The 26,596-nt window shown below is 40.5% G+C and overlaps 1 protein-coding gene across 1 annotated transcript in view; it reads right to left on the reverse strand.

Annotated features, from left to right (window-relative positions):
- The window catches only part of RMND5A (required for meiotic nuclear division 5 homolog A), a 67,336-nt gene continuing 40,740 nt past the window's right edge, over positions 1-26,596 (reverse strand). The window contains exons 5-9 of the mRNA XM_007533898.3: positions 18,067-18,233; positions 16,225-16,390; positions 13,198-13,300; positions 4,624-4,778; positions 1-4,379 (exon numbers count right to left, since the gene is read on the reverse strand). Coding sequence (XP_007533960.1) covers positions 4,316-4,379; positions 4,624-4,778; positions 13,198-13,300; positions 16,225-16,390; positions 18,067-18,233 — 655 coding nt within the window. The 3' untranslated portion in view covers positions 1-4,315. The remainder of the gene's footprint in view (positions 4,380-4,623; positions 4,779-13,197; positions 13,301-16,224; positions 16,391-18,066; positions 18,234-26,596) is intronic.

Below are 26,596 nucleotides of genomic sequence, written 5' to 3' on the forward strand. Positions count from 1 at the left end.
TGGTTTGTGTTAAATAAGGTTTATTGTTAGCTTTATTGCCTATAGTCTATAAGATGCAACTTTATTGTGCCTTTGCAAACAAGATACATTTCTTAAAAAACTGATCAAAATTTTCCATACATATATCTCTATATGATAGATTACAGTGCAACACTATTCTTGTTACATAATTAGAGAAATACTATAGAACCCAAGAGCACAGGGTAAGCAAAAGAAATACAATCCTGAGCCATCTCAACAAGATGATTTGATGAATCCTTTTAGTGTAAGTTTAGAAAACAGAGGAGAAAGAAAATACATGCACACTGCAGTCATGAATAAAATACATTACACACCTGTTCATTGCTAGTCACAGGTGGGGGTAATGGTGAATTTCAGATACATGCACACCCACTCACACTTCCATTTTCTTCTCCTCTTCCCCCATCCATCCCAACATTCACCCCTACCCTTCCCAAAAGAAAAGATCAGGCACTAAATCCTAGTGAACTCCACATCTGCCTTACTGGAGAAGTGACTGCTTAAATAAGTGTGAAGGTTCTCACCCATGACATAAAACAAAGCATGTGCTATAAGCCAATTCCAGCTGCCTTTGCCTCTTTGGAAGTAAAAGAAGCATGTGCTCACTACAGCTTAAAACTGTAGAGGAAAGGTTTTGTTTTCTCTCCCTGTATCTCAAAGTAAAAATCAACAGTGGAAAACATGCTGCAAAACCAACTGCTTCACCTGCTATTAAAATAATCGTGTCATTCTATTTTTGGTATCTATTCAATCCTAGCTGAGTAAAAGGTTCATGGAGTCTGTCCCTGCTTATGGTAAACACTACTATACCACATAAAACCTGTCAGCACTAGACAGGCTTGTGAAACATCAAACTTTCTATGTGTTCAGTGCTAACAATTCCCTAAGATCCTAGTGTTACCAAAGACAGTATGTGTAGAGTTCAGTAATCATATATTTGGCTTGTGTTTTCACCTTACACATCCTGGTGATGAAATTAACCAAACCATGCTTCTGTGCCTTCCCTGAAAATAACCTGAGTCTGCAAAGTAGACCAATGAGTTTGACGTACCAGTCTACTTAGAAGTTGAGCTGGAAAACTAGCGGGTTACTGTCTACCAGCAGCTTGTCTTGTGCCGATAATCAAGAGTTCTTGGATTCTGGTGTCCCAAAGGCTGTAACCACTGACGTGAAAATAACAGCATAAGGAATACTGAACGTAAACTGTATAACCTCTGGGACTACCTGGAGAGAAAAAAGGATCCTCATTCCCACATAATGTGGTTTTATGTTTTAGTGTCTGTATATATCAGTTGCTACCAGAGAAAACAAAACAAAATATTTACTTCATAGCATCCTTATGTTCAATTAAGTGTTCATACACTCACCAACGACTCACACATTCTATGAATATGAGGTGACTCTTTAAAGAATTTTTAAATTAAGAGGCACCAATACCCGTTCATTTATGTATTCAAAGTTTCATTAAATTACCACAACAAAATTAATGGCATCTGTGATGATCACACAAAAGAGTAAAAAGATCAACACCAACAATAGCCATTGCACTTCAGCATGTAGTTGAAAGCCCAGATGCTTGGGCTGAATCAGAATCTAGAAATCTAATTAACAAGGTTTTATTGGTCTGGCAGGGTGCCATAACCTTTGTCCACATCCAATAAATGGAACTAATTAATAGAGACATTTAGGGAGCTGCTGTGAATTGTGATCTGCAAGGAGCATCATTACAATTAGTAAAATTGTAAAATATCTTGGCTCTTTGGTGACCTTTTAAAAGGAGTGGAGGATGTGGTAAAGAGCATCCTCCTTCTCTGGGGACAGACACAATCTCAGTGAAGACAGTATCCTAATGCCACTGTGAAGGATAGTGTGCTATAACTTCAGCATCTTTGGTTAAGGTCCGTCCTCTTTCAATCCCCCTCCTTGACAGGTAGTCACCAATGAATAGTAAGTCTATACATTTAGTCACAAGACGTTATTTTCACATTACATCACCAAATCAATAGTTTCAAAGTTTGGCTCCAAGCCCTACTCAGTGGGACCTATAAGGGGCCTGCACAGGATGGAATAAAATCAAATGCTTTGGCTAAAGCATGTTCTTTTAAAAACTTCGTGAGCTGCATAAAAAGTGTCAGCAGGGTTCCCTACACTGGGTTGGAGGGGAAGCAGAGTTCTGGCTTTTGGCCGTGAGAATAGCCTAATTCACACATGTGAATGTTTGGCCACCAGAAACATTAACCATCATCATCAGATTCTGGAGCAATCAATGCCTGTATTGTTTAAACCTGTGTGAACTCTGTCGTGTAGGTATTTGGGATGGGAAGGTGAAAATATGTTCTGAATAAAGCTAAACCTGGCCGGGTGAGGAAAAGTACAAAAAGAAAAAAAAAGTAAGTTTTGATTCTGAGAGGAAAAAATGATATAGAAGGTTTACTTCCTCAGGCAGAATACTGCCTGGAATTCAACACCTTTACTTTTGGAAAACAAGGAACTTCTCCCTGTACACCTTCTTCATTTGTTGTAGTAGAGAGAGGGTTCTAACAGGAAGGCAGAAACATGAAGTAAATATAGTTGTGGGGCCAAGACTGAGGCTGGGCTAAGCACATAGAGAGCCAGCCCACTTCAGTTAATTAAAATCTGTAGTTAACCTACAAAGCACACAGTAGCCCTCAACATACCCTGATCACACATCAACCCAGTAAGTCTGCCATGCCCCTTTCTATTACAAGCAAATCCAAGCTTCCCCTGGTAAACATTTTAGGATAAACTATCCATATTGGTATACTACTATGAATGATGCCAGTCTTCCCCAAACCAGTCAATCAATATTTTTAAAATGTTAAGTGTCATATTTTGCTTTGCTTCTGTGTCTTCTTCTCCTTCTTTTTCACGTGTATACCATTTTTCCTATATTGATGGTTAAGTTCCAAGTCAGTTGAAGTAAAAGTTTGTAAAACATTTGGTGATTTCTACTTAAAAGTCTTCTCATAATGAAGGAACTTCATGGGTTTAAGTCAAAATCAGGTCCACAGACATCTTTTTCATGTAGTTCAACATACAGATAAAGACTTACACATGGCTATTCCTGGACAGTGCATTAACTGAAAATACCTCACACAAAAAAAGACCATTATCTGTATCCATCAGAGTCATCTACAGATTCAGTCAGTGAGATGATACACTTTGCAAAAGAGAGGCATTGAACAACATACTATTCAAATACAAAATATCAATAAACAAATTTTGCACTACAGAAAAGTTGCTAGCTTCTAACTTGAAGGATTTAAAGTGATGAGTCTGGTAACTGCATTTTAGGACTGAAACATGCTTCTTCCCTTCCAGATACACAATGTTTTATGCAGGTGTGTGACAAAACACACACACACACACACACACACACACACACACACACTGTCTACAATGATATATAAATGCAACAGGTAGCCAAATCCTAAAAGCAGACTTCAGAGATAGGGCTACCAAAAGAGCAAATATCAACTTAAGAACACTTCTAACTTCAGAATTTCATTTTATTAAACAGACTTTTAAAACAAGCACCTCTTGGCAATAAAAGCAAAGAAACAACAGTACTCCTCCCACTTTGTTCTAGTGAAAGACTTCTCACAAGAACCTGATAGACTGGGGTGGAATTTTAAACAGCCAGCCTGCTGGGGCTACAAAGCAGAGCTCAAGTGCAGGTCTACTGACTTCTTGGTGAAAGCTGGAGCAGCAGAAAACATCAAAAAGGAAAAAATTTGGAATCTATCATAGCTTTCTTTCTTAAGAAAAAAGGGAAGAAAAAAAAAAGCAAATCAGTCTGTGACCACAATTTTTTCAAAATTATTTTTCTGGACTTTTCCTATAATTATGTATACATAAAAGGAAATAAAACTTTTCCACAAACATTCTTAAAGTTTACAATTATTGGGGAAACAACAAAAGTTAAAAGTAGGAGAAATATTGACACATAATGGGGAGGTCAATTTCTATTTCTGCTCTTAAAAAGTAAAAAAAAAAAAAAAAAAAAAATCACCATATAATTAAGTACAAAACCTGCATTGAATGACAACTGCTGGTGAATTTACTTGATCAGAAATGAAGACCAAGAATATAATAAAGCCCTATGATAATATTTATCTGGAGCACTCCCCTCTGTGTTTAGACACTAAAATGTTGGTGAAGTTTCTGGAGCATTAGCTTATATCAACATGGGAGTCCTTGGTTAGCTGCATTAAATGGAACATTCTCTTCTGAAACAACTCAGTTTCACTTACAAACTGCTAAAGTTATTTCTTCAGAAAAATATCTGCTTGGCATCTCCTGGACTTTGTTCCATTGGACAATATGGACATTTTAATCTAAAAGCAAGAAAGAAAACAATGAATCAAAGGACACGATCAGAAGTGAGCAATTTTCATAGAGCTATACAATTATCTTTAATAGATAACAAACACCTGTCTGTGCTTTGCTTTGAGGGTTCTGTTTTTCCTTATTATAACAAAACTAAGCGTGGAAGGGACACAAATAAATATCATGTATTTATTTTGCTAAGCATAATCACACAGACAAATTTGTATTGTTAGTAAAAAGTGAGATACTTACTTGCTACCATTAAACATTTTATTCAGGGCATCTCTTGATATAATATGACCACAGACCAATTTCATGGGTGGGTTGTTATCCGTTGTTTGTTGGCGAAGAATAGGACAGGCAAATATAGAATGATACCAGCACTTTTTACCAAGATCCACTTCAATCTGTTAAAACAAAGTATAAAGGCTTGAGTTTCATTTCAGAAAAACAGCCAGAGTGCTATTTATGCAATGTGTTGCAGAGAACATCTAATCTTAAGGATTTAAAATATTACTTCATGATTCAGAATTGCCTTCAGAGTCATTTAATGCTAATTCTCAAATGACATGCTGATGCCCAAGAGTTAGAATCAAAGGCACTACACTGAATGCTAGGCAAATCAAATACTCTTTTCCCCCTTGTTCCAAAGTGTCAGAGTTCTCGGTCAGACTTGAAAGCACTTCAACACAAGTCCTTGGCAACCTCCAAATTAATCTTGGTGACTGTGACATCCCTCTGCCATGATTCAGAATCAGAAGGGCATATGAAAAGTCACCTTAAGTCAAATACTCTTAAATATTTGTCAAGCTATACTCAAGAGCAAATCCCACCCAAAATGCTAACCTCTTTGCAGCATACTTAGATGGCAAGATTCAATAGTATACATTGTTTACTACTGTGTGAGCTTCAGGTGTGAGTTCATGTTTTATGTGCAATACTCCAGAGAAACCAGTTAGAACAAGGATTTCAAGTGTAAGTTTCAGCAGAATGCTTCACATCTGCAAATCAGAGCCCATGACACTGTGTCAATTAAAACAAATGGACACCCCCACCCCCAACTCTTCATCTGCACTACTCTAGCCTTTAAGTTCATGATTAGTCAGTAACTTGTTTGGCTTTGTATGTTAACTCTCTTTTCAGCCACCAGGTTCCATATGCTAGCATGATGCCAACCAGACTTCCCTGGACACACAACTCCACCAATGTGTCCTGGAGCTCCGATTCCCCAGAACCCCACTCTACTAGGGAAAGAGAGAGGCAAGCTGGGAGTATGGATCGACTTGTCAACGCCCATGTTCAGCGTGGAAGCAATTACAGAAGCCAGACCTTCCACCTGCAATTACAGAAGCCAGGCCTTCCACCTTCTGCACCCCATAATGACCCTGGGTCCAGGCACCCAGAGGGATAAAGAATAGGAAAGATTTCAAGGGAGGGGATAGGATATGAATAGGAATATTCATATATTCATTCAGAGGGGATAGGATATTCCTACCACCTCTGGTGGTAGGAATTGTACCCCTCTTATTCTACAATCTTGTCAATCATTATTAAATCAATAAAAAAAAAATAATATTGAAAAAAAGCTTATTACCCAAGGTCTGGACAGTGTATCAAGATGTTCAAATACAGAGGCCACCTAGCATCTTCAGCATTCACAATAATGCATAAAGAAACACAAATACAAATAGACTTTCCACAGAAAAATTCAACACCCAGGTGGGATGGACACAAGAAGATGTGTGCTCTCAGCGAGATAGAAGTCTTTCACCTAACAAGTCAAATTGGAAGAGATCCACGGGCACAGTATGACTCTAGGCTGCTTAACAGAGAGGACGGGGCTATTCCAAAATCCCAGCAGCCCAAATATATTACTACAACTTCACAATAAAAAAACAGAAAATCAAGAGTTGGAGAGCTGTAATAGGGGAGAAGGGAAGTCAGAGATACAGCCTTCCTGACCAAGCATTGGGGAACACCATATTGCAATCCAGTTTTCATAGTAACAGACACTGGTGGCAAACTCCTAGCTCACAGCCTGCCCAAATCTGTCCTGTTAGAAGCAGAGGCTGTGTGACATTATTACTCCCAGACTGAGGTACTAGTGCATATCAGACCTGAACTGTTGGTATGCTTCTAAAAACCCCTTCTGTTTCATTAGTTTAATACCCCCTGCTTAACACTGTATTCTATTTACATAACTACTGTATTCTATTTACATAACCACTGCAGGGCATTGGTTCAATCCCCACTGGTTCATGATATGTTTTTGCTCCACCCCCTCTCTTTGTCACACTCTGATTTTCACCAGTCACTTTTCTCTCCACCCTCTCTATGTCACATCCTGTTCACACCCTACTTGGGAAGTATATATAAAGACAACATTGTTCGTTTTAGTTTGAGTTTTAGTCTAGCTTGGTATAGATTGTGCTGCGTCCTGCATGAATAAAGAGATACTGCGTACAGCTCAACCATGAGTCCCTGGTCGTCTGTTACCCGCCCATGAAGCCAGCCCAGCGAAAACAACTTATGGCACAAGACCTGCACAACTCCCAGATAAGTGAAGACTTTGCCTACCTATGCACTATGGTCTTCTCTTCTACTTACGAAGAGGTTTGCCAAAGCCTCTACTGTTTCATCATGAGACAGTTACTCTGTCTCTGGAACATTTTGCTTTGGGCCATACTTTTGTTTCCCTGACCGGGAACTTTGGTTTCTTGTGACCCTAATCATAGAGCTTGGGAGATGCACAGAGATTTCTCCTTGGACTTTCTGGATTCCCTCGCCCATGTTTCCCGAGGAGAAGGACTGCATTTTGCTCCGGGCCACAATTTGGTTCTTTATGACCATGATTGTAGACCTTGGGATATGCATGGGGATTTCCACTGGGACTTTCTGGACTTCTTCTCGCATGTTTCCCATGGAGAAGGACTACTCTAATTTGAGGAGCATTCTCGAGTACCCTGGCAGTCCCCAAGAATGGAGACACGTGGTTAGTTCTACTCTCCTGATTGGATTCTTTCTTCGATGGGAAGACGCTTTTAAAAGTGAGTGCCTGAAGCAATCCAGCAGGAACAGTCAGAAACACCCCAAATGGAATTTCGAGGAGCTTTTTTGGACTAGGACGTCCTCCAGGGACTCATAATGCTACATGGTGAGATCTGTTTCGTAAGAGAGTGATTTGAATGACTGAATTTTTGCTTGACATTGACTTAAAAAAAAAAAAGCTGGATGCAGCCATGATTTCTAGAGACATCCAGAAATAATCCAAAAGAATTTTTCTCCCTCCTTTGATTTCTTTATGTCTTGACATAAATCTGAAACGTTTAATCCTGAAACGGTATGAGTTATGGGTGGGGCAGATAGTGGAATGATTATTTTAATTATTCTCATGCCTGAGGCTTTTAACCGTGATTCTTCTGTTTACCTTTCCACATTTTATTGAGTTTAAACTGTTTAAACAAACCTTAAAATCATACTAGAAAGGACTTCCAATTATAATGGAGTTATCAATTATAGTAAACTTCTAATCTACTACAAGTTTTGTTTGACAAGTAAGTGAATTTCAGCTGTCAAGTCTTCACATGAAAAAGCATCTACTCAAATAGAATTCCCAGAAATCCATTTGGACCTCTGTTCTCTGACATCGCCCACAAGATGGAATGACTACAACACACCCTCGGAAACCAATGATGTGACCTGGCACGACCTGAAGAAACAGATTCACAGACTCCAAAGCTCACTCTCTACAGAAAAGCAAAATTCTGGTGGCCGACATTCCCCATCGAGACAGACATGCAGCGTTTCATCCCTTGGCATTTTGTTCTGTAGTCAGCTACTTTGGACTGACACCTCCATCGGACTTACTGGTACATGCTGCTGTGTTTCTCAAAGACTAACTTCAGCAAGTTGCCTTGAGACTTTATAGACCATGTTCCCTCGCCTGCAGGCTCTGACCCCAGAGACAGAAAACTCTCCCTCCTTATTAGGTTATGCCCACAGAGGCAGGAAACGCCCTTTGAGGCAAGAGATGTCCCCAGAAGCATGAAGCGCTCCCAGAGGCAAGAAATGCCCTTTCGCCTGCTAGGCCTTGCCCTTTGAGGCAAGAAACGTTCCCCTTGGCATCACACTGGTTATTGCTGCTCACCTATTTTGTTTTCCATGTCTTATGCCAGTTCTTTTGAAAACGCCTGTACGATATAGGTTTCTGTTCACCCCACAATCCTGATACTATGGCCATTAGTTAAAAAGAAAGGGAGAGGGAGTCGGGCGGTGGCGCAGTGGGTTAAGCGCACGTGGTGCAGCAAAGCGCAGGGACCGGTGTAAGGATCCCGGTTCGAGCCCCCAGCGCCCCACCTGCAGGGGAATTGCTTCACGGGCGGTGAAACAGGTCTGCGGGTGTCTATCTCTCTCCCCTCTCTCTCTGTCTTCCCCTCCTCTCTCCATTTCTCTCTGTCCTATCCAACAACAAAGCAACGTCAACAATGGCAATAATAACCGCAACGAGGCTGCAACAACTAGGGAAACAAAAAGGGGGAAAAATGGCCTCCAGGAGCGGTGGATTCATGGTGCAGGCACCGAGCCCAGCAATAACCCTGGAGGAAAAAAAAAAAAGAAAGGGGGAATTGTTGGTATGCTTCTAAAAACCCCTTCTGTTTGATTAGTTTAATACCCCCTGCTTAACACTGTATTCTATTTACATAACCACTGCAGGGCATTGGTTCAATCCCCACTGGTTCATATGTTTTTGCTCCGCCCCCTCTCCTAGTCACACTCTGATTTTCACCAGTCACTTTTCTCTCCATCCTCTTTATGTCACACCTATTCACACCCTACTTGGGAAGTATATATAAAGACAACATTGTTCGTTTTAGTTTGAGTTTTAGTCTAGCTTGGTATAGATTGTGCTGCGTCCTGCATGAATAAAGAGATACTTCGTACAGCCCAACCATGAGTCCCTGGTCGTCTGTTACCCGCCCATGAAGCCAGCCCGGCGAAAACAACACTGAACCTATAGCAGCCTAGTGATTATTAAGTAATCACAGTCCCAAGTTTCTGGTCACACTATACAGTTCCCTAAATCTAGGGCTGGGGACTGGGCGGTAACGCATTGGGTTAAGCGCACATAGTGGGAAGTCAAAGGACTGGAGCAAGGATCCCAGTTCAAGCCCCTGGCTCCCCACCTGCAAGGGGTTTGCTTCACAAGTGGTGAAGCAGGTCTGCAGGTATCTACCTTTCTCTCCTCCTTTCTGTTTCCTCCTCCTCTCTCAATTTCTCTGTCCTATCCAACAACAACAATGGGGAAAAAAAGATGGAATGGATTCGTAGAGCAAGCACAGAGCTCCAGAAATAACCTAGAGGCAAAAAAAAAAAAAAAAAAAAAAAACCCTAGGGCCTCACAGAATATCAAATATAATGAGAAGACAGAGGAAATTATACCTACATTATTGGACCAAGACAGCTGCTTCAAGAAAGTAATCAACTTAACAGCATAGACCACCTAAAGAGGATATTAAAACTATGATCCAAGATGCTCACTAAAATGAGAAGTTCAAGTGAAGAAAACTTCAAAATCAAGTAAGAGGGCAATTTCCACATTACAAGGCTCACAGAAGGAGAGGGACAGAACTGTTACTTGAAAAATAACAAGTGATAAGCTTACCAAAACACATAATAATTAAAATGCAAAGGATGAAAAATAATACATTTTTAAAGCAAGAGAATTAATTGGCCAGGAGATAGACAGCTCACCCTGCAGAGCACACACCTGGCTAATGTGCAGGAACCTGGTTTGAGTCCATAGCACCACATCACATATTCCATCAAGGAAGGTTTCACAAACAGTGCAGCAGTGCTGTGGTCTCTCCTCTCCACCCGCTGCCACCCCCTTACCCCCATCTGAAATTTTTAAAAAATCAGGGAGTAGTAGAATTATGCAGGTACGAGCTCCCATTAGGCAAGAGGAGGAGGAGAAGGAGAGGATGACAGTGAGAAAGATCAAAGAGTAACCTATAAAGGAACCCGCATAAAACTAACAGCTGACTTCTCAAAAGAAACTTTAAAGACCAGAAAGAACTGATAGGATATATTCAAAGTTTTAAATAGAAAAGACCTCTGCCCTATTCAGCTAGACTATCAATCAGGGTTGAAGAAGTGATGAAGAGCTCTCCAGACAAAGTTAAAGGAATTTATGGCCACTAAACTGGCCCTATACAAAATATTGAGACACACCTGGTTAACAGTACATGTTACAGTGTTCAAGGACCCAGGTTCAAGTTCCTGTTCCCTACCTGTGGGGGGAAGCTTCATGAGCAGTGAAGCAGTGTTGCAGGTCTCAGTCTCTCTCTCTCTCTCTCTCCTTATCCCATTTCTTCTGAATTTCTCTGTCAAATAAAAACAATTAAAAAAAAAAAAACTAAAAGATTCCACACCTGCAGGGGAGTCGCTTAACAAGCGGTGAAGCAGGTCTGCAGGTGTCTATCTTTCTCTCTCCCTGTCTCCCCCTCCTCTCTCCATTTCTCTCTGTCCTATCCAACAATGAAGGCATCAATAACAACAACAATAATGACTACAACAATAAAACAACAAGGGCAAAAATAAATAAATATTAAAAAAAAAAACCTAAAAGATGACCTTAAGTATCAGGAAAAAAATACTGAGACAAATAAAAATATAGAATAAATCTGCCCATGTAGATAAAAAAATAAACAGAGCAAGGAAAACAAACCTTTGAACTTAGACTACACAGCAGAAGCTAAAAAGAAAAAAATAAACAAAGCAAGGAAAACAAGCCTTCGAACTTAAGAGTATACAGCAGAGGCTAAAAGAGGGTTAAGCAGGAATATTGAGCTGTAACAGTGGAAGGGGTCCAACAGACTTAGGTGGATGGATACTGGTAGTTTGTTGATGATTGTGGGTCAATAACATATGTCAAAGAGGTGTGAAAGTGTACTTCATTTTTTAATTCACTTATTGGACAGAAGTAGAGAATAATCAAGATGAAGGGAGGCAGGGAGGCACCTGCAGCACTGCTTTACCCCTCTTGAAGTTTCCCCGAGCAGGTGGGGGACTGGGAACTTAAGAATGGTGGCACTGTGTGCTCAATGGCTATACCAGCGCCCAGCCCCTGAAAGTGTATTTCTAAACAATTTACAATGCTGTAAACCACAGTTACCTCAAAAACAAATACATTAAAGATAGTTAAGTCTATTACCCAGGCTCCTTCTACAACATAGACAAAATGTGGCAGAATAATCCTGAGAATGTATGGTCAAACCATACATCCAACTGCTTTATTACTCTGACAGACTTCGGGTGAATTTGGATTTTGGTTTGCTCTGCTCTAGTGTACAACTGACGAAGATGCTTGCAAAATACTCAAGGAATTGTCAAATTCTTGCAGGCAACTGCCTTAGCAACACAGGTTCAGTTCAAGTTCTCTCACTTGTTCAAATGAACAGCAGTCAAGCAAGGGAGCTACTTGTGTCCTGACCACACTCACAACTGGAAATGCACCTGTGCCTTTCATCAAAACAGATCTCAGAGGAGAATGTGGGGCAACCAACTGTCAGTTACCAGCTCGGAAAAAAAAGTAATTGCAGATAAACACACACACACACACACACACACACACACACGGTAGAAAAGTAGCAAAAACCTAATGGACATTTAGGTCTTGAGGGTCTATGGCATAAGGAGACAGAGATGTAATTCCAGACAAATCTTTATGCCTAGTGTTAGAGGCTGGTAGAAATACACAAATGACCTTTGTTACTGCAAGCCATAATTACCATGGCAGCAAAACTTGGGTAACCTACTTAGCATCTCATGTTATTCTAAGCACTCTCACTGTCTCAAAATATTTTATTTTTAGACTGAAAAATTACTTATACATATAAAAAACATTTGTTTCCAATATTCTAAGCACTCCCACATTATGGCCAGTCTTCAATAGTCTCACAGAGAAGGATGGTTTCTATTTCGGAGATGGACAAACAACTAGAGAACCTGTAGAGTTGACAAGTAATACTTATAACCACGACCTGTTCATCTTACCCCATCTGGGGACACATAATACTAAAGGGCTTTGATGGCTTGAGGTTTTAAAAGGGACCACCCTTTACTTAGAAATGGCTTAAATGGCATTAGAAAGACATAGCCAGCACAAACCCTGACCTTACATAAACAATTCTTAGGACAAAAATCAAATCTAAATAGATGTATCACTTTTTATATTTTAAAAATATCATTGGATAAGAGATTTGTTGCCTGCACTGCAAAGCACAATACATGTGATATAGCATATTAGCACCAGCCCCACTTCTGTTTTTCTTCTTTATCTTCCACTGCTACTCTAAGTTAAAATTTTAAATAATCTGGGAGTCGGGCGATAGCACAGTGGGTTAAGTGCACATGGCGCAAAGTGCAAGGACCGGCATTAAGAATCCCGGTTCGAGCCCCCGGCTCCCCACCTGCAGGGGAGTCGCTTCACAGGCGGTGAAGCAGGTCTGCAGGTGTCTATCTTCCTCCCCCTCCATGTCTTCCCCATCTCTCTCCATTTCTCTCTGTCCTATCCAACATCGACATCAACAATAACAGTGAAAAAACAACAAGGGCAACAAAAGGGAAAATATAAAATAATAAGAATACTATAATTTTAAATAACCTGTACTGTCTCCAAAGTTTATTGTTTAATACCCCACCACCACCACCAACTGGTCGCAGTCATTTTCCCTGGTTAAAAGGAAAGATAAACATTAAAAATCCTTAACATTCAATGATTCTAATGACAGTAAAGGGAAATAGCCAACAGAAAATGGAACTCACAGGTAATTCATCTTTCTGGTTCCAAACTCCAGTGCACTGCCTCTGTTCAATCACAGCTTTGATATTAATTAAAGCTGGCAATGCCACACAACCTGCTGAGAAACTGGGAGGTCAAAAGAAAAAAAACATTAATGCCAAGCCAAGTGTCAGATGGTTTTGGACATAAGAGATGCCAATTCCTCCAGACACTGTACAGAGGGTCCTCACACACTGGACAAAGTGAAGAGCCCTCTGCTTTGCAAAATTAGCACCACCACCTCCCAACCTCCCCCCCCCCCCAAAAGGCATTGAGTTTTACAAAAATACTGGGATTTGTTGGGCTGTACATATTAGCCAATAGTTACATACTTAGCATTAATGACATTCTCCATATTTTCCTGCATGGTTCCTTCCTGACCTGGATCATCCCTGTCCAGAGCTGAAATGCTGATTTTTTAGATCTGGAAGTGTCGGTGGTCAACTTTCTGTTGTTTTTTGTTGGTGGTGGTGGTGGTGGTGAACAAAGACACTTAACCATGTCTACACCCAATGACTACTCCACATGAAGACACAAAACTCACCCTCACTGCTCCAAATTGGAACAATTCCATCTGCCCACTGCAGTTTCTGAGCTCCCAAGAGCTGAAAGCTTTGGTAAGAGTGCATCACAGACCAGTTCTTCCCTCTGCCTAAGCCTGGTGGCAACAACAACAAAGGGGGGGGGGGGCACACTATCCTTTCCTGAAGGTCTAGACCCTATGAATCAAAGATAGCTTCTAGAAGGGAATGCCTCTGTTGTCAGCAAAATGGTTTCACCTAAGTATTACCCACCCAAAATCCATGTACTTAGCAAATTTCTAGTTAAAAGATCGATCATTTACCCCACTATTATTTTTTCAATTGGGAGGTTAATGGTTTATAGTATAGTTGTCGGCACCTATGGGTACAATTTCCTCTTTTGCCATGACAGGTGTCTGGAAAACAATCTCACTCCCAGACTAGGTCCTCCTCCACCATCCTGCACCAGGACCTGAAAGCCCCATCCCACCATTCCCTAGAGTCCTTTAGTTTGGAGTAATATACCAAATCCAGTCCAAATTCTACTTTGTGTTTCCCCTTTCTGTTCTCGTTTGTTTAAATTCAGCCCATAAAAGAGGTCATATCCCGTATTTACTCTTCGATTTTTGGCTTATTTCACTTACTGTGACTCCTTTAAGCTATCCAAGATGAGGTGAAGAAGGTGACCTCATCATTCTTAATAGCTGAATAGTAATAAATAAGCAAATAGGTATAACTAAGTAGCATTCCATTGTGTATACATGCAACGACTTTATTGTGTATACATGCCACTCATCCATTGTTGGACACCTAGGGTGCTTCCAGGTTTTTGCTTTTACAAACTATGCTACTATGAACTTAGGTGTACAAAGATCTCTTTGGATGGGTGTGTTAGTCTCCTTAGCATATATCCCCAGGAAAGGGATTGCTGGGTCATAGGCTAGGTCCATTTCTCCAGACTGGTCTCCACAAGGATTGGATCAATTTGCATTCCCACCAGGAAGGTTCCTTTGCCTCCACAACTTCTCCAGCATTTGCTGTTACCATCCTTTCTGATATATGAAATTTTCACAGGAGTGAAGTGGTAGTTCATTGTTGTCTTTATCTGCAAACTTCCCTGGTTATCAGTGACTTTGAGCTTGTTTTTAGTGTTTTTTTCCATGTCTGTTGTTTTTTGGATCTCTTCTTTCATGACTATTCTGTCCTTATCCTCTCCCTACTTTTGGATATTTTGTGTTTGTTTTGTTTTGGTTTTGTTCTGTTTGCTGAATTTGGTGAGCTCTTTGTTTATTCTGGTTATTAACCTTTTGTAAATATATGGCACAAAAAGATTGGGGGCCGGGTGGTGGCACACCTGGTTGAGTGCACAAGGACCTGGGTTCAAGCCCCAGATCCCCAATTGCAGGTGGAAAGCTTCACAAGTGGTGAAGTAGTGCTGCAGGTGTCTCTCTGTCTCCTTCTCTATCACTCCTTCCCTCTCAATTTCTGGCTGTGTCTATCTAATAAATAAATAAAGATAATAAAAAAATATTCTTCCATTCCGTAAGGGGCCCATTTGGGTGGTGGTTTCTTTTGCCATGTAGAAGGTTTTCAATTTGATGTAGTCCCATTGGTTTATTTTTGTCTTCCTTGTGATAATAAACTTGAGTCATTGAAAATGCCTTTAAAAGTCCCCCCAAAAGTTCTGTCAATGTTTTCCTCTAAATATTTGATGGTTTCTGGTTTAAGATGTAAATCCTTAATTATTTTGAGTTTACTTGTATATGTGGTGAGATGAAGTGGTTCAGTTTCACTTTTCCACATTTCAACTCAATTTTCCCAACATCATTTATTGAAGAGACTCTCCTTTCTCCACAATATTTTGGGCCTTCTTTGAGTGATGCCTCCAGCCTTATTCATTTTTCTCAAGATTGCCTTAGCAATTCTAGGTATTTTCTAATTCCAGATGAACTATTGTATTTCTATACTAAAGAAATCTGGTCCAATTCTGATAAGGTTGCGTAGTATTTATGCACCACCTGTGCAAAGTCAACAGTGTAAGAAAAAGTGCTCTGGGACCTCCCTCCTCCTCTGCCCCAGGGGCTCATAGGCTATACCTTGAGAAGCGCTGCCTTAAAAGTGCCAGTGTGTGATATTTTCCTGAAACACAATCTTCACTCTTTAGAAAAGTACGATTTTTCTTTTCTTTTTTAAGTTTTCGTTTTTTCCTTTTTGTGGGTTTTTTTTATTATTATTGATGTTGTTGTTGGATAGGACAGAGAGAAATGGGGGGGGGAGACAGAGAGGGGGAGAGAAAGATAGACACCTGCAGACCTGCTTCACCACCTGTGAAGCGACTCCCCTGCAGGTGGGGAGCCGGGGGCTGGAAGCGGGATCCTTACGCCAGTCCTGCACTACTGCCCGACTCCCCAGCATTCGACTTTTCTTGAAACATCAAGAACTAACCAATGTGGCACATACTGTACTAACAGATGGGATCAATTTCTTTACCTGACACTGAGTGGGGACTCTACAGAGAGCCCTAGGAGGGCACAGGCATCCCGAGTAAAGATGTCACAGATGTCAGCCCACTGGTTCGCATCAAGCAGGTGAACATATGGTGAGTTCTCAATCCCTTGTCTAAGGTACACGAGACTTCCCATCAAAACCTGAATGTCTTAACAAAAACAGGAACAATTTGTAAGTGTGAATGACCAGACCGGAAAAAGAGCTGGCATGCAAGTAACAGGCTGAAAAAGGCAAAATAGCTCCAACCAACATATCCTAAAATAATCTAGTAACGTCTTTTAAAATTCTGGACCTTCTTTCAGCCTAGTGGCACTGCTGGCAATAGTAAGTCATTTCCTGGGGAAAGGAGGAACCTTTTCTCTGTCAGTTCTGCTTGGTTTGCACAAGTGTCACTTTAAAGTAGTCGCCATGTGTTTGATTCCATAAGCCAGTAGGATATGCATAGCTGCTTAGACACTGCAGGTTTGGTTTCTTTGTTCAAACCCATTTCTGGTGCTTAGGAACAGGGACCCACTTGTCCAAGGGCAAAGAACCCCACTTTCCTGGAGAAAGAAAGCAGGCCCGATCCTGAAGTTCACTAACGGGCAACCCTAGACTTTTTTCATTTCTCCTGTTTCTGCTCTTTTTCTTTGTTGGCTTTCTTCTGGGTTTGTTTAACCAAATATTTAAAATGGCAAACTCTGTTCATTAAAAAAAGTTAAAAAAAAAAAAAGCAAACTCTTCGGTCCTTATTAATTAGGTTTGATTTCCCTCCTAAATTAAAGAATTAGCTGGAGAAAAAAGTGTAAGAAAAAGCATGCAGGGAATACTGAACATCACTGTTTTTATACACAGCACAGTATAATTACCATCTTGAACAGGAGTAAATTAAACACAAATGGGGCCGTCATGTTTGCTTGTTGGAAAAATCAGGATCCATTTTTGCATAGAAAAATATGTCATGGGAGTCGGGCAGTAGTGCAGCGGGTTAAGCGCCCGTGGTGCAAAGCACAAGGTCCAGTGTAAGGATCCTGGTCTGAGCCCCTGGCTCCTCACCTGTAGGGGAGCCGCTTCACAAGCGGTGAAGCAGGTCTGCTGGTGTCTATCTTTCTCTCCCCCTCTGTCTTCCCCTCCTCTCTCCATTACTCTCTGTCCTATCTAACAATGGCGACATCAATAACAATAATAACTACAACAATAAAAAACAATGAGCAACAAAAGGGAAAAAATAAGTATTTTAAAAAAAAAAGAGGGCGGGGGAGATAGCATAATGGTTATGCAGACAGACTCTCATGCCTGAGGCTCCTAAGTCCCAGATTCAGTCCCCCATACCACCATAAGCCAGAGCTGAGCAGTGCTCTGGTGTTTCTCTCTGCATCTCTCTCAAAAATAAAATAAAATATTAAAAAAAAAGAAAAATACGTCGCAACCTTTTCGACCACCCGCAATATATCTTTGGCTGGAGAACTAGGTAATGATGCTCCGTAGGAGACTGCTACTAGGCCCTGGTGTACCTTCAGACACTGTTTTAATAGCAGCAAGAACAACACAGGCATGGAGAAAGGGGGACCAGGGACAGAGAACAAGTACATCCCTCAGTCCTCATGGTTTCTCCTAGTTTAATATAAGATACCCCTAGTTTAATATAAGATATATTCTGAACTTTAAGAAATTTCAATGTTTTGCTTTTGTTCTAGAGTTGTTAAAAGCTTTTTCCATGATCATCAACTACAATATTGGAGTTTCTTAGCAAGTATGTACTAGGTCTACTTAAGACAAACTTATATTAGTGTAGAGGTTGTAAGTCTTAATCCAAACATTAAAAACATCTGACCTCAGACTTACCTTTCTGATGATTTAGAGCAAATGGCTGAAAATTTTTAGCATACTGTAGTGCCTCTCGCTGATTTGTAGTTCCACCCATTAATAAGCTAATGAAATACAGTCTGTGCAGCTTAAATTCCAAGGAGCTGTTCTGGGCTATCAGCATTTCTCGGTTTGATACTGCCCATCTAAAGAAAAAGGCAAAAAAGACGTTAACTGTAATAAAGATCATAGGCTGAAACTCAAAACCTCATGCTGGTGATGGGAAAACACAGAACTTTAGTGGAGGGGTGGGGGTGTGGAGCTAAATACCTGTAATCTTATCATCTGAAAACCATTATTAAACTACTATTTATTTAAAAATAAAAAAGACTAAGAAAAAAGCATAGGCTAGGTGTGTCAAAAATTGTTTGAAATTAGTCATAGATTTAGTCTGCCATCTTGTGGAAGCCAGTGGTAACATCAATTCCTAGGTAAAGGAAGTACAGCAACATTTATTTATTTTTTGATTTTTTTTTTGCATTATCTTTATTTATTTACTAGATAGAGACAGTCAGAAATTGAGAGGGAAGGGGTGACAGAGAGGGAAAGAGACAGAGAGACACCTGCAACACTGCTTTACCACTTGCAAAGCTTTCCCCCTACAGGTGGGGACCAGGGGCTTGAACCTGCCTGGGTCCTTGAGCACTATAACTTGTGTGCTCAACCAGGTGTGCCACCACCCAGCCCCGTTTATTTATTTATTTATTTATTTATTTATTTATTTATTTATTTATTTCTCTAGGGTTGTTCCTGGGGCTTGGTACTGGCACTACAAATCCACTGTTTCTGTTGGATGTTTTTTCCATTTTTGTTTTGTTTTTTATTATTAGAACAGTGAGAAATTGAGAGGGGAGGAGGAGGAGATATAGAGGGAAAGAGAAAAATATACACCTGCAGACCTGTTTCACTGCTCATGTGTGTGAGGAGCAGCAGGGGCTTGAACCCAAATCCTTACACTTAGTACTGTGTGCACTTAACCAGGTGTGCCACCGCCCAACCCCTACAACAAACATTTGTTTAATTACTTATTGGAGTCAGAAATCTAGAGGAAAGGGAGAAAGAAAGAAAAAGAGACACTAGTAGCACTGCTTTAGCACTCAAGAAGCTTTCCTTCCTGTAAGAGAAGACTAGGGACTTGAAACTGGGTCCTTGTGCACTATAACATGCACTCAACCAGGTACAGCACTGCCCTGGCCCCCAGGTACCCAAGGATGCCTGACCCTATAGCTCAGGCTCGCACTTTGGCTCTCTCTCTCTCTCCCTTTCCTTCTTCTTCCTTTCTTCCTTCCTTCCTTCCTTCATAGCACCGCTCAGCTCTGGTTTACAGTGGCACTGGTGACTGAACCTGGGACATCAAATCTTTTTGCATAGCTATTATGCTATCTCCCCAGTCCAGTACAACTCTTAAACCTATAATGGCCTTTCAGCCAGTGAAAAGAAAGGGGGGAAAATTAAGTTAGATGACAACTGTATATTTAGCATTATTTTACACTAGTATAAGACTTATACTGATAAGCTACATGATACATTTGGAATTATAAAATGTCACTTTGAAACAGGTATTAGCCATGAAGTTTACCTTCAACTGCCTAGCTCTTTTCCTATTAAATCTGACATGTTGATGGCTGCCCATCTGCAGGTGGGGAGCTGGGGGCTTGAACCAGGATCCTTGCGCCGGCCGTTGTGCTTCATACAATGTGCACTTAACCTGGTATGCCCAGCTCTCCTGCTCATTAATATCTTTATCTCCTTTATAATTATTTCATGTTTCTATATCTTTTGTTATATACTTATAGTATCATCATAACACATCATAACAGCTACCCTGCAGGTGGGGAGCCGGGGGCTTGAATCAGGATCCTTGTGCCAGTCCTTGCATTTTGTGCCACATGCGCTTAACCAGCTGCGCTACCACCTGACTCCCTACGCTTTCTTCTACACTGTGAGGGCTGAGCTGGAACCTAGGCTGCACATATGAAAAAGCAGCACATTATCCCAAAGAGTATTTCACCCTCTACTTCACTTATTTCATGGCTTATTTCACAGTCTATTTGGTAGGATAACTTCTGCCTTACTCATCATGGCACCTAGCATCCCTCCTTCTTGTAATGGGATATACTGATAAAGAACACAAAGTAACAGTCAGACATGGATGGACTTAAATCCTAGTTCTACAGAGTAAATCTAGGCAATTTGTTACTCAACACTCTTAAAATATTTCCTTTCTGTAAAACACGGGTACCTCAAAGAGTTACAGGCATTAAATGTGGGCTCTAGGTAAAGCACTGAGTAGACAAACTGACTCAAACAGACATTCAATTATAAGTTACTTAGTAGGTACTTACTAAATGGATCAAACATCACAGTTCTTTAAAGTCACTATTTTTAATAATAAAATTTACTTCTAAAGCAGGGGTACCCTGGGTATTACTAAGTGTCTCTTTGATTCTAACAGAAGCAACTGTGTGAGAATGTGATAATGTGCACATATAAATTAATAAGCTGTTTTCTTGGCTAGAAGCTCTGTCACAGTGAGAGAGAGGAGGGGGGAGTCAGGCGGGGATAGAGGGAGAGACAGGAGGTGGAATATTTGATTCACTAGGCAGGAAAAAAGGGTAGAAGTCAGTCACAACCTTAACTAATGTGGTAACCATCAAATCCCAAAACTGCTAACTTTTATGCAGTTACATAAGCACAAAACTATAATTAGTACCAAAAACTTAACCCACTGCCTACAAAGAAAAACTGTTACCAGAAGATACAAAATCCTAGCTGAGATACTAGGGGATGGCATATACCATATTCTAAATAACATTTTCTTTTTTCTTTTTTTTTTTAACCAGAGCACTGCTCAGCTCTGGCTCAATTGAGGTGGTTCAGGGGGTTGAACCTGTGACTTGGAAACCTCAGGAGAGCATATTTGCATAACCACTATGCTATCTCCCCTCTAAATAGTATTTTCAACAACAACAAAAAATGATTTTTCATTTAAAAACAACAGATTTTTACTATATTCCCATCAGCAAGCTAAGATTCAGTTAAATTATGACCTCACTGTGATGGGGGTGGGGGGAACTTGGCTCCTAAATCCAATAGGGACCACAAGAACACTGACAGCTACTGAACTATTTCTTCTTAACAGAACTACTGTAAACCAAAAGGGGAAATTTTTTTTCCTAATAAGGTCATGAATATTACAATGTCATTTTATTCATCCCCACTGCATTCTCCTGATGAGACCTTCTGGTCCTCTTCTATAAATAGACCCCAAGACAATGTTACTTAGGTGACTAAGTTAGAAACAACCCACATTCACACAATTATCCCACAGAAACACCAAGCATTAATTATCCCAATTGTCAGGCCTCTGAACAGACTTGTCATATTGTTACTCCATATTTAGCATTTCTATATTCTTCTAAAAATAATATCATAAGAATCTCCCTTCATAGTGAGCTGCTCTCCCTCAAAGAGTTAACCGATAACATGATAGTCTGCTTAATGGTCCTATAACAATTTTGCCAATCTAGATTGGTGTCTGTTATCTGGTAATATTGAAATAAAAATGTTGTGTCAATTTCCACAACAGACTACATTATAACTTCACACAAAATTATTAAAAGCTTACAAATAGGGAGTCAGGCGGTAGTGCAATGGGTTAAGCGCATGTGGCGCAAAGCACAAGGACCAGTGTAAGGATCCCAGTTTGAGCCCCAGGCTCCCCACCTGCAGGGGAGTCCCTTCACAAGCGGTGAAGCAGGTCTGCAGGTGTCTACCTTTCTCTCCCCCTCTGACTTCCCCTCCTCTCTCCATTTCTTTCTGTCCTATCCAACAATGATGACAACAAGAATAACTACAACAATAAAACAAGGGCAACAAAAGGGAATAACTAAATAAATAAAATAAAATTTTTTTAAAAAATGTTTTTTTAAAAAAGCTTACAAATATCTTCCTTTTCTAGTCTTCTACAAAGTTACACACACGGGCGCTAGGTGTGATGGTACGACTGGATGAACACAGATATTCCAATATGCAAGAACCTCGCTTCAAGGCCCCAGTCCCCCACCTGCAGGGGGAAAGCTTCACGAGTGGTAAAACAGGGCTGCAGCTGTCTGTCACCCCTTCCCTCTCCATCTGGCCATCTCTATCTAATAAATAGATAAAGATAAGGAGGTCAGAAGGTGGTGCACTTAGTTAAGCACACACAGTACTAGTAGAAGGACCTGCACAAGGACCCAGGTTCGAGCCTCTGCTCCCCACCTGCAGGAGGATGCTTCACAAGTGGTGAAACAGGTCCCTCTCTACTTCCTCCTCCCCTCTTAATTTATCTCTGTCCTGTCCAGTAAAATGGCAAAAATGGCCACCAGGAGCAGTAGATTCATAGTGTGGCACTGAGCCCCAGCAATAACTCTGAAAGGCAAAAATAAATAAAATAATAAAATTTTTAATTATAAAGTTACATATACTTCAGGAAATCAGGGAAATTTACTTACTCCATAGGTACAGTATTAGTGACTGAATCAAGAGCTTAAAAATTGAGAGAATGACAAGTCTGACTGAACTCAGAAGTTCAGCCAAAAAAAGTTAAGAAGGGGGCCAGGTGGTGGAGCACTTGTTTAATTGCATATATTACAGTGTGCGAAGACCTGGGTTCAAGCCCCTGGTCCCCAGGGCTATAGGTGTCTCTGTTTCTTTCCTTCTCTATCTCCTTCTCCCCTTCTCAATTTCTCTGTTTCTATCCAATAATAAATAAAAAGAAATTTCTTTTTTTAAAAAAGTTAAGAATCCTGTAACTTTGCTTTAAAAGCTGAAAAGAACAGATAACATTTCATTTCTGAATTTCTCAGACATAAGTCCATCACAAGAAGTACTACCATTTTTCTTAGCTGAGAGATGGCATGAATCTTCTCATCCTCCTTATATGTTACTTAAGAAAACAAATGGGGGCTGGGGGCACAGATCTGCAGTTGTGGGGGTGATGTGCAACTATAACCCCCCCTTTTTTTTAGTTGAGACCTAAGTATTTAATTCCTAGGAAGACAGATATCTTCCTTTTGAGTGGGGGTAGATAGTATAATGGTTATGCAAACAGACTCTTATGCCTGAGGCTCCAAAGTCCCAGGTTCAATCCCCCACACCACCATAAGCCAGAGCTGAGCAGTGTTCTGGTTAAAAAAAAAAAAAGAAAAGAAAAAAAGAATATCTTCCTTTTATTTAACTTTTTAATTTTTTTTTTACTTATAAAATAGAAGTATTGACAAGACTATAGGATAAGAGGGATACATTTCCATACAATCCCCACCACTAGAACTCCGTATCCATTCCACTCCCCTGATAGCTTTCCCATTCTCTATCCCTCTGGGAGTATAGACCCAGGGTCATTATGGGATGCAGAAGGTGGAAGGTCTGGCTTCTATAATTGCTTCTATAATTGCTGAACATGGACATTGGCAGGTCGATCTAGTCTCCCAGCCTGCCTCTCTCTTTCCCTAGTGGGGCAGGGCTCTGGGTTCAAGCCCCCAGTACCATCTGCAGGGAGAAAGAAAGCTTCATGAACAGCGCAACAGTGCTGCAGGTGCCCTTTTCTCTCTCCGTCTTTTTGTAAATTTTATTATCTTTATTTATTTATTAGATAGAGATAGCCAGAAATGGAGAGGGAAGGGTGTGAGAGGGACAGAGACAGAGAGACACCTGCAGCACTGCTTTACCACTAGCAAAGCTTTCCCCCTGCAGGTGGGGGCTGGGGGCTTGAACCCGGATCCTTGTGCATTATAACATGTGTGCCCAACCAGATGTGTCACCACCAGGCCTTTCCCTCTCCATTTCTATCTCTATCCAGTAATAAATATTTCTTAAAAATCATCATTCATACACACCACCATATGACAAACTTATGTCGTGTGCACGTGTGTCTGTTCCTGGCCTCAAATCACTTGACTTAAAAGATTCAACAATCTGCCTAACGCTATTTGAAATCTGCTCAATCTAAAATCCTCCTGTTGGGAGTCGGGTGGTAGCACAGCGGGTTAAGCACAGGTGGCGCAAAGCGCAAGGACCAAAGGATAGGAGGAAGGTCCGGTTCGTGCCCCTGGCTCCCCACCTGCAGGGGAGTTGCTTCACAGGCGGTGAAGCAGGTCTGCAGGTGTCTGTCTTTCTCTCCCCCTCTCTGTCTTCCCCTCCTCTCTCGATTTCTCTCTGTCCTATCCAACAACGACGACAACAATAATAACTACAACAATAAAAAAAACAACAAGGGCAACAAAAGGGAGTAATTAAATACAAATTTAAAATAAAATAAAATCCTCCTGTTGTTTGAAATAATATTTTTTTCTCCTCTGAAAAATTCTGTAACTTCTTTCTCATCACCAATCATTTTCTGTTCCTTTATGACAATCTACTATAGTCTTGCAAACACAACAGCAAATTCTCAAGTGATATGAGGCACTGGACCTGCACCTTATCAATGGTGGTGTTGGGGGTTGGGGGGCAGGGGGAGGGGGGACAGGTTTCCAAGTTTGCAATGTTGAAAGTTAGGTCCCTAGATTGTGGCAAACCTACCAAAGGAATATTATACTACTCTTTGAAATGCCTTTAGGAAGATAACCAACTGACTTCCCCTAAGGATAGCATTTTCTTTCAATTGTCAAAAGGTAGCACACAAAAGTATAATTTGTTTTTCTAGTATTTTTTCCTCTTTGTATTAAGATATTTTTCTGATTTTGCTTCTACCTACCACATGGAGGAGGCCATGCTCTCCTTTAAGCTATCCCATCATTTACTGAATGCCTACTATGTGTTAACTTTAAGCCAAGGGGAATTAAGAAAAGTACATAAAGCAGTCTGAATGAGCAAAATCTGTACACAAATCCAGAGACATAAAGACAGGAACAAAAGAACAGGCAGGGTCCTGACTAGATCTGTATATAAAGAAAGCTGTTCCTCTGCCAATCTTGTCGACCATTTCTCCATTCTTACAGTTGCCTCTAGATGCTCTCCAAGTTTATTATCACCTAGTCCTTCCATAGGCTTCCCCATCTGCTTCAGCTGCCTGGAAGGACGGCGGCAGCCTCTCACCTCACTCCTTTCCCTCAGGGGTGATTCCATCAACAACTAGAAGATGTCACACAATTGAAAGATTTTTTTGCTCTAGAGTTAATTATGTAAGTGACTACATGTTAATTGCTTAGAATAATACTAGGCACATAATAAGCACTCAAGAAGAGTTAACTATAATCCACTACATTCTCCTCTGTTGATATTTAACATGGCAATATTCCCAGAAAAGCGAAACAAGGGCAGATCACTGTATAGTAATTTCCACTGTTACTACCAAGTGGATAGAATGAGTCTTTTGCCTGAGAAACACCGCTTGAGGTAGCAACAAAACCACTTAAAGAAACAATGCAAATTACTGATATATAGCTATCAATAAGAAATGGAGACATAGAAAAAGTGCAGTATCTCTTTTAAAGCTTTAGATATTTTCTTCATTCTAAAATGAAAAAGTTTTATGGTGGTCCAGGGGTGGTGCAATAATTAAAAACAGTGGGCTCTCAAGCATGAGGTCCAGGGTTCCCTGGCAACACATGTGCCAGAGTGATGTTCTGGTTCTTCCTCTCCTTCCTTCTGTCTCAACACATTAATAAATAAGTAAACTCTTTTTAAAAATCTTAACTTACTTTTGTTTTTGGTTGTTTTTCTGCCCCCAGGGTTATTGCTGGGGCTTGGTGCTAGCACTACGAATCCACTGCTCCTGGTGGCTATTTTCCCTTCCCTCCCCACCCCACCCTCTACTTTTTTTTTTAATTGGAAATGATAGAGAAAAACTGAGAGGGGAGAGGGTGTTAGAGAGGGAGAGAGAAAGAGACACACCTGCAGACCTATTTTACCACTTGTGAGGCTTCCCCACTGCAGGTGGGGAAAGGAATCTCGAACCCAGGTCTTCAGGTACAGTAATGTGTATACTCAACCCAGTGAGCCACTGCCCAGCCCCACTTTCAGTACTTTTTAAGGGATAAAGTGTTCTAAATACTCAGCATAATTTCTGGAACATGGTAAGCACTCAACAGAAATTAGAAGAAAAATCTGAGTAGTTAGTAGATAAGAGATTATCATCTTAAATAGCAGGTCAATTATTATTTCTAAATCACTATAAAACTGGGAAACAAAACATTTTTCCATTTGGGTTCCCTTACTCCTCTTTTTTTTTTTTTAAAGAGTAATTTTCTTTTCTTTTTTTAATATTTTATTTATATTTATTTATTTATTTATTTATTTATGAGAGGGATAGGAGGAGAGAGAAAGAAACAGACATCACTCTGGTATATGTGCTGCCAGGGATCAAACTCAGGACCTCATGCTTTAAAGTCCAATGTTTTATCCTCTGCGCCACCTCCCAGACCACCCCTAACTCTTCTTTATAGATTTTAAACACGCAGATGAGTGCAAGAGTAGAGGGAATTGAGAAAAGAGGGTATAAGATTTTGTTTCAGAAGTGTTATAGGTACTA

This window comes from Erinaceus europaeus, chromosome 3, assembly GCF_950295315.1.
Source record: "Erinaceus europaeus chromosome 3, mEriEur2.1, whole genome shotgun sequence".
Taxonomy (NCBI): Eukaryota; Metazoa; Chordata; class Mammalia; order Eulipotyphla; family Erinaceidae; genus Erinaceus; species Erinaceus europaeus.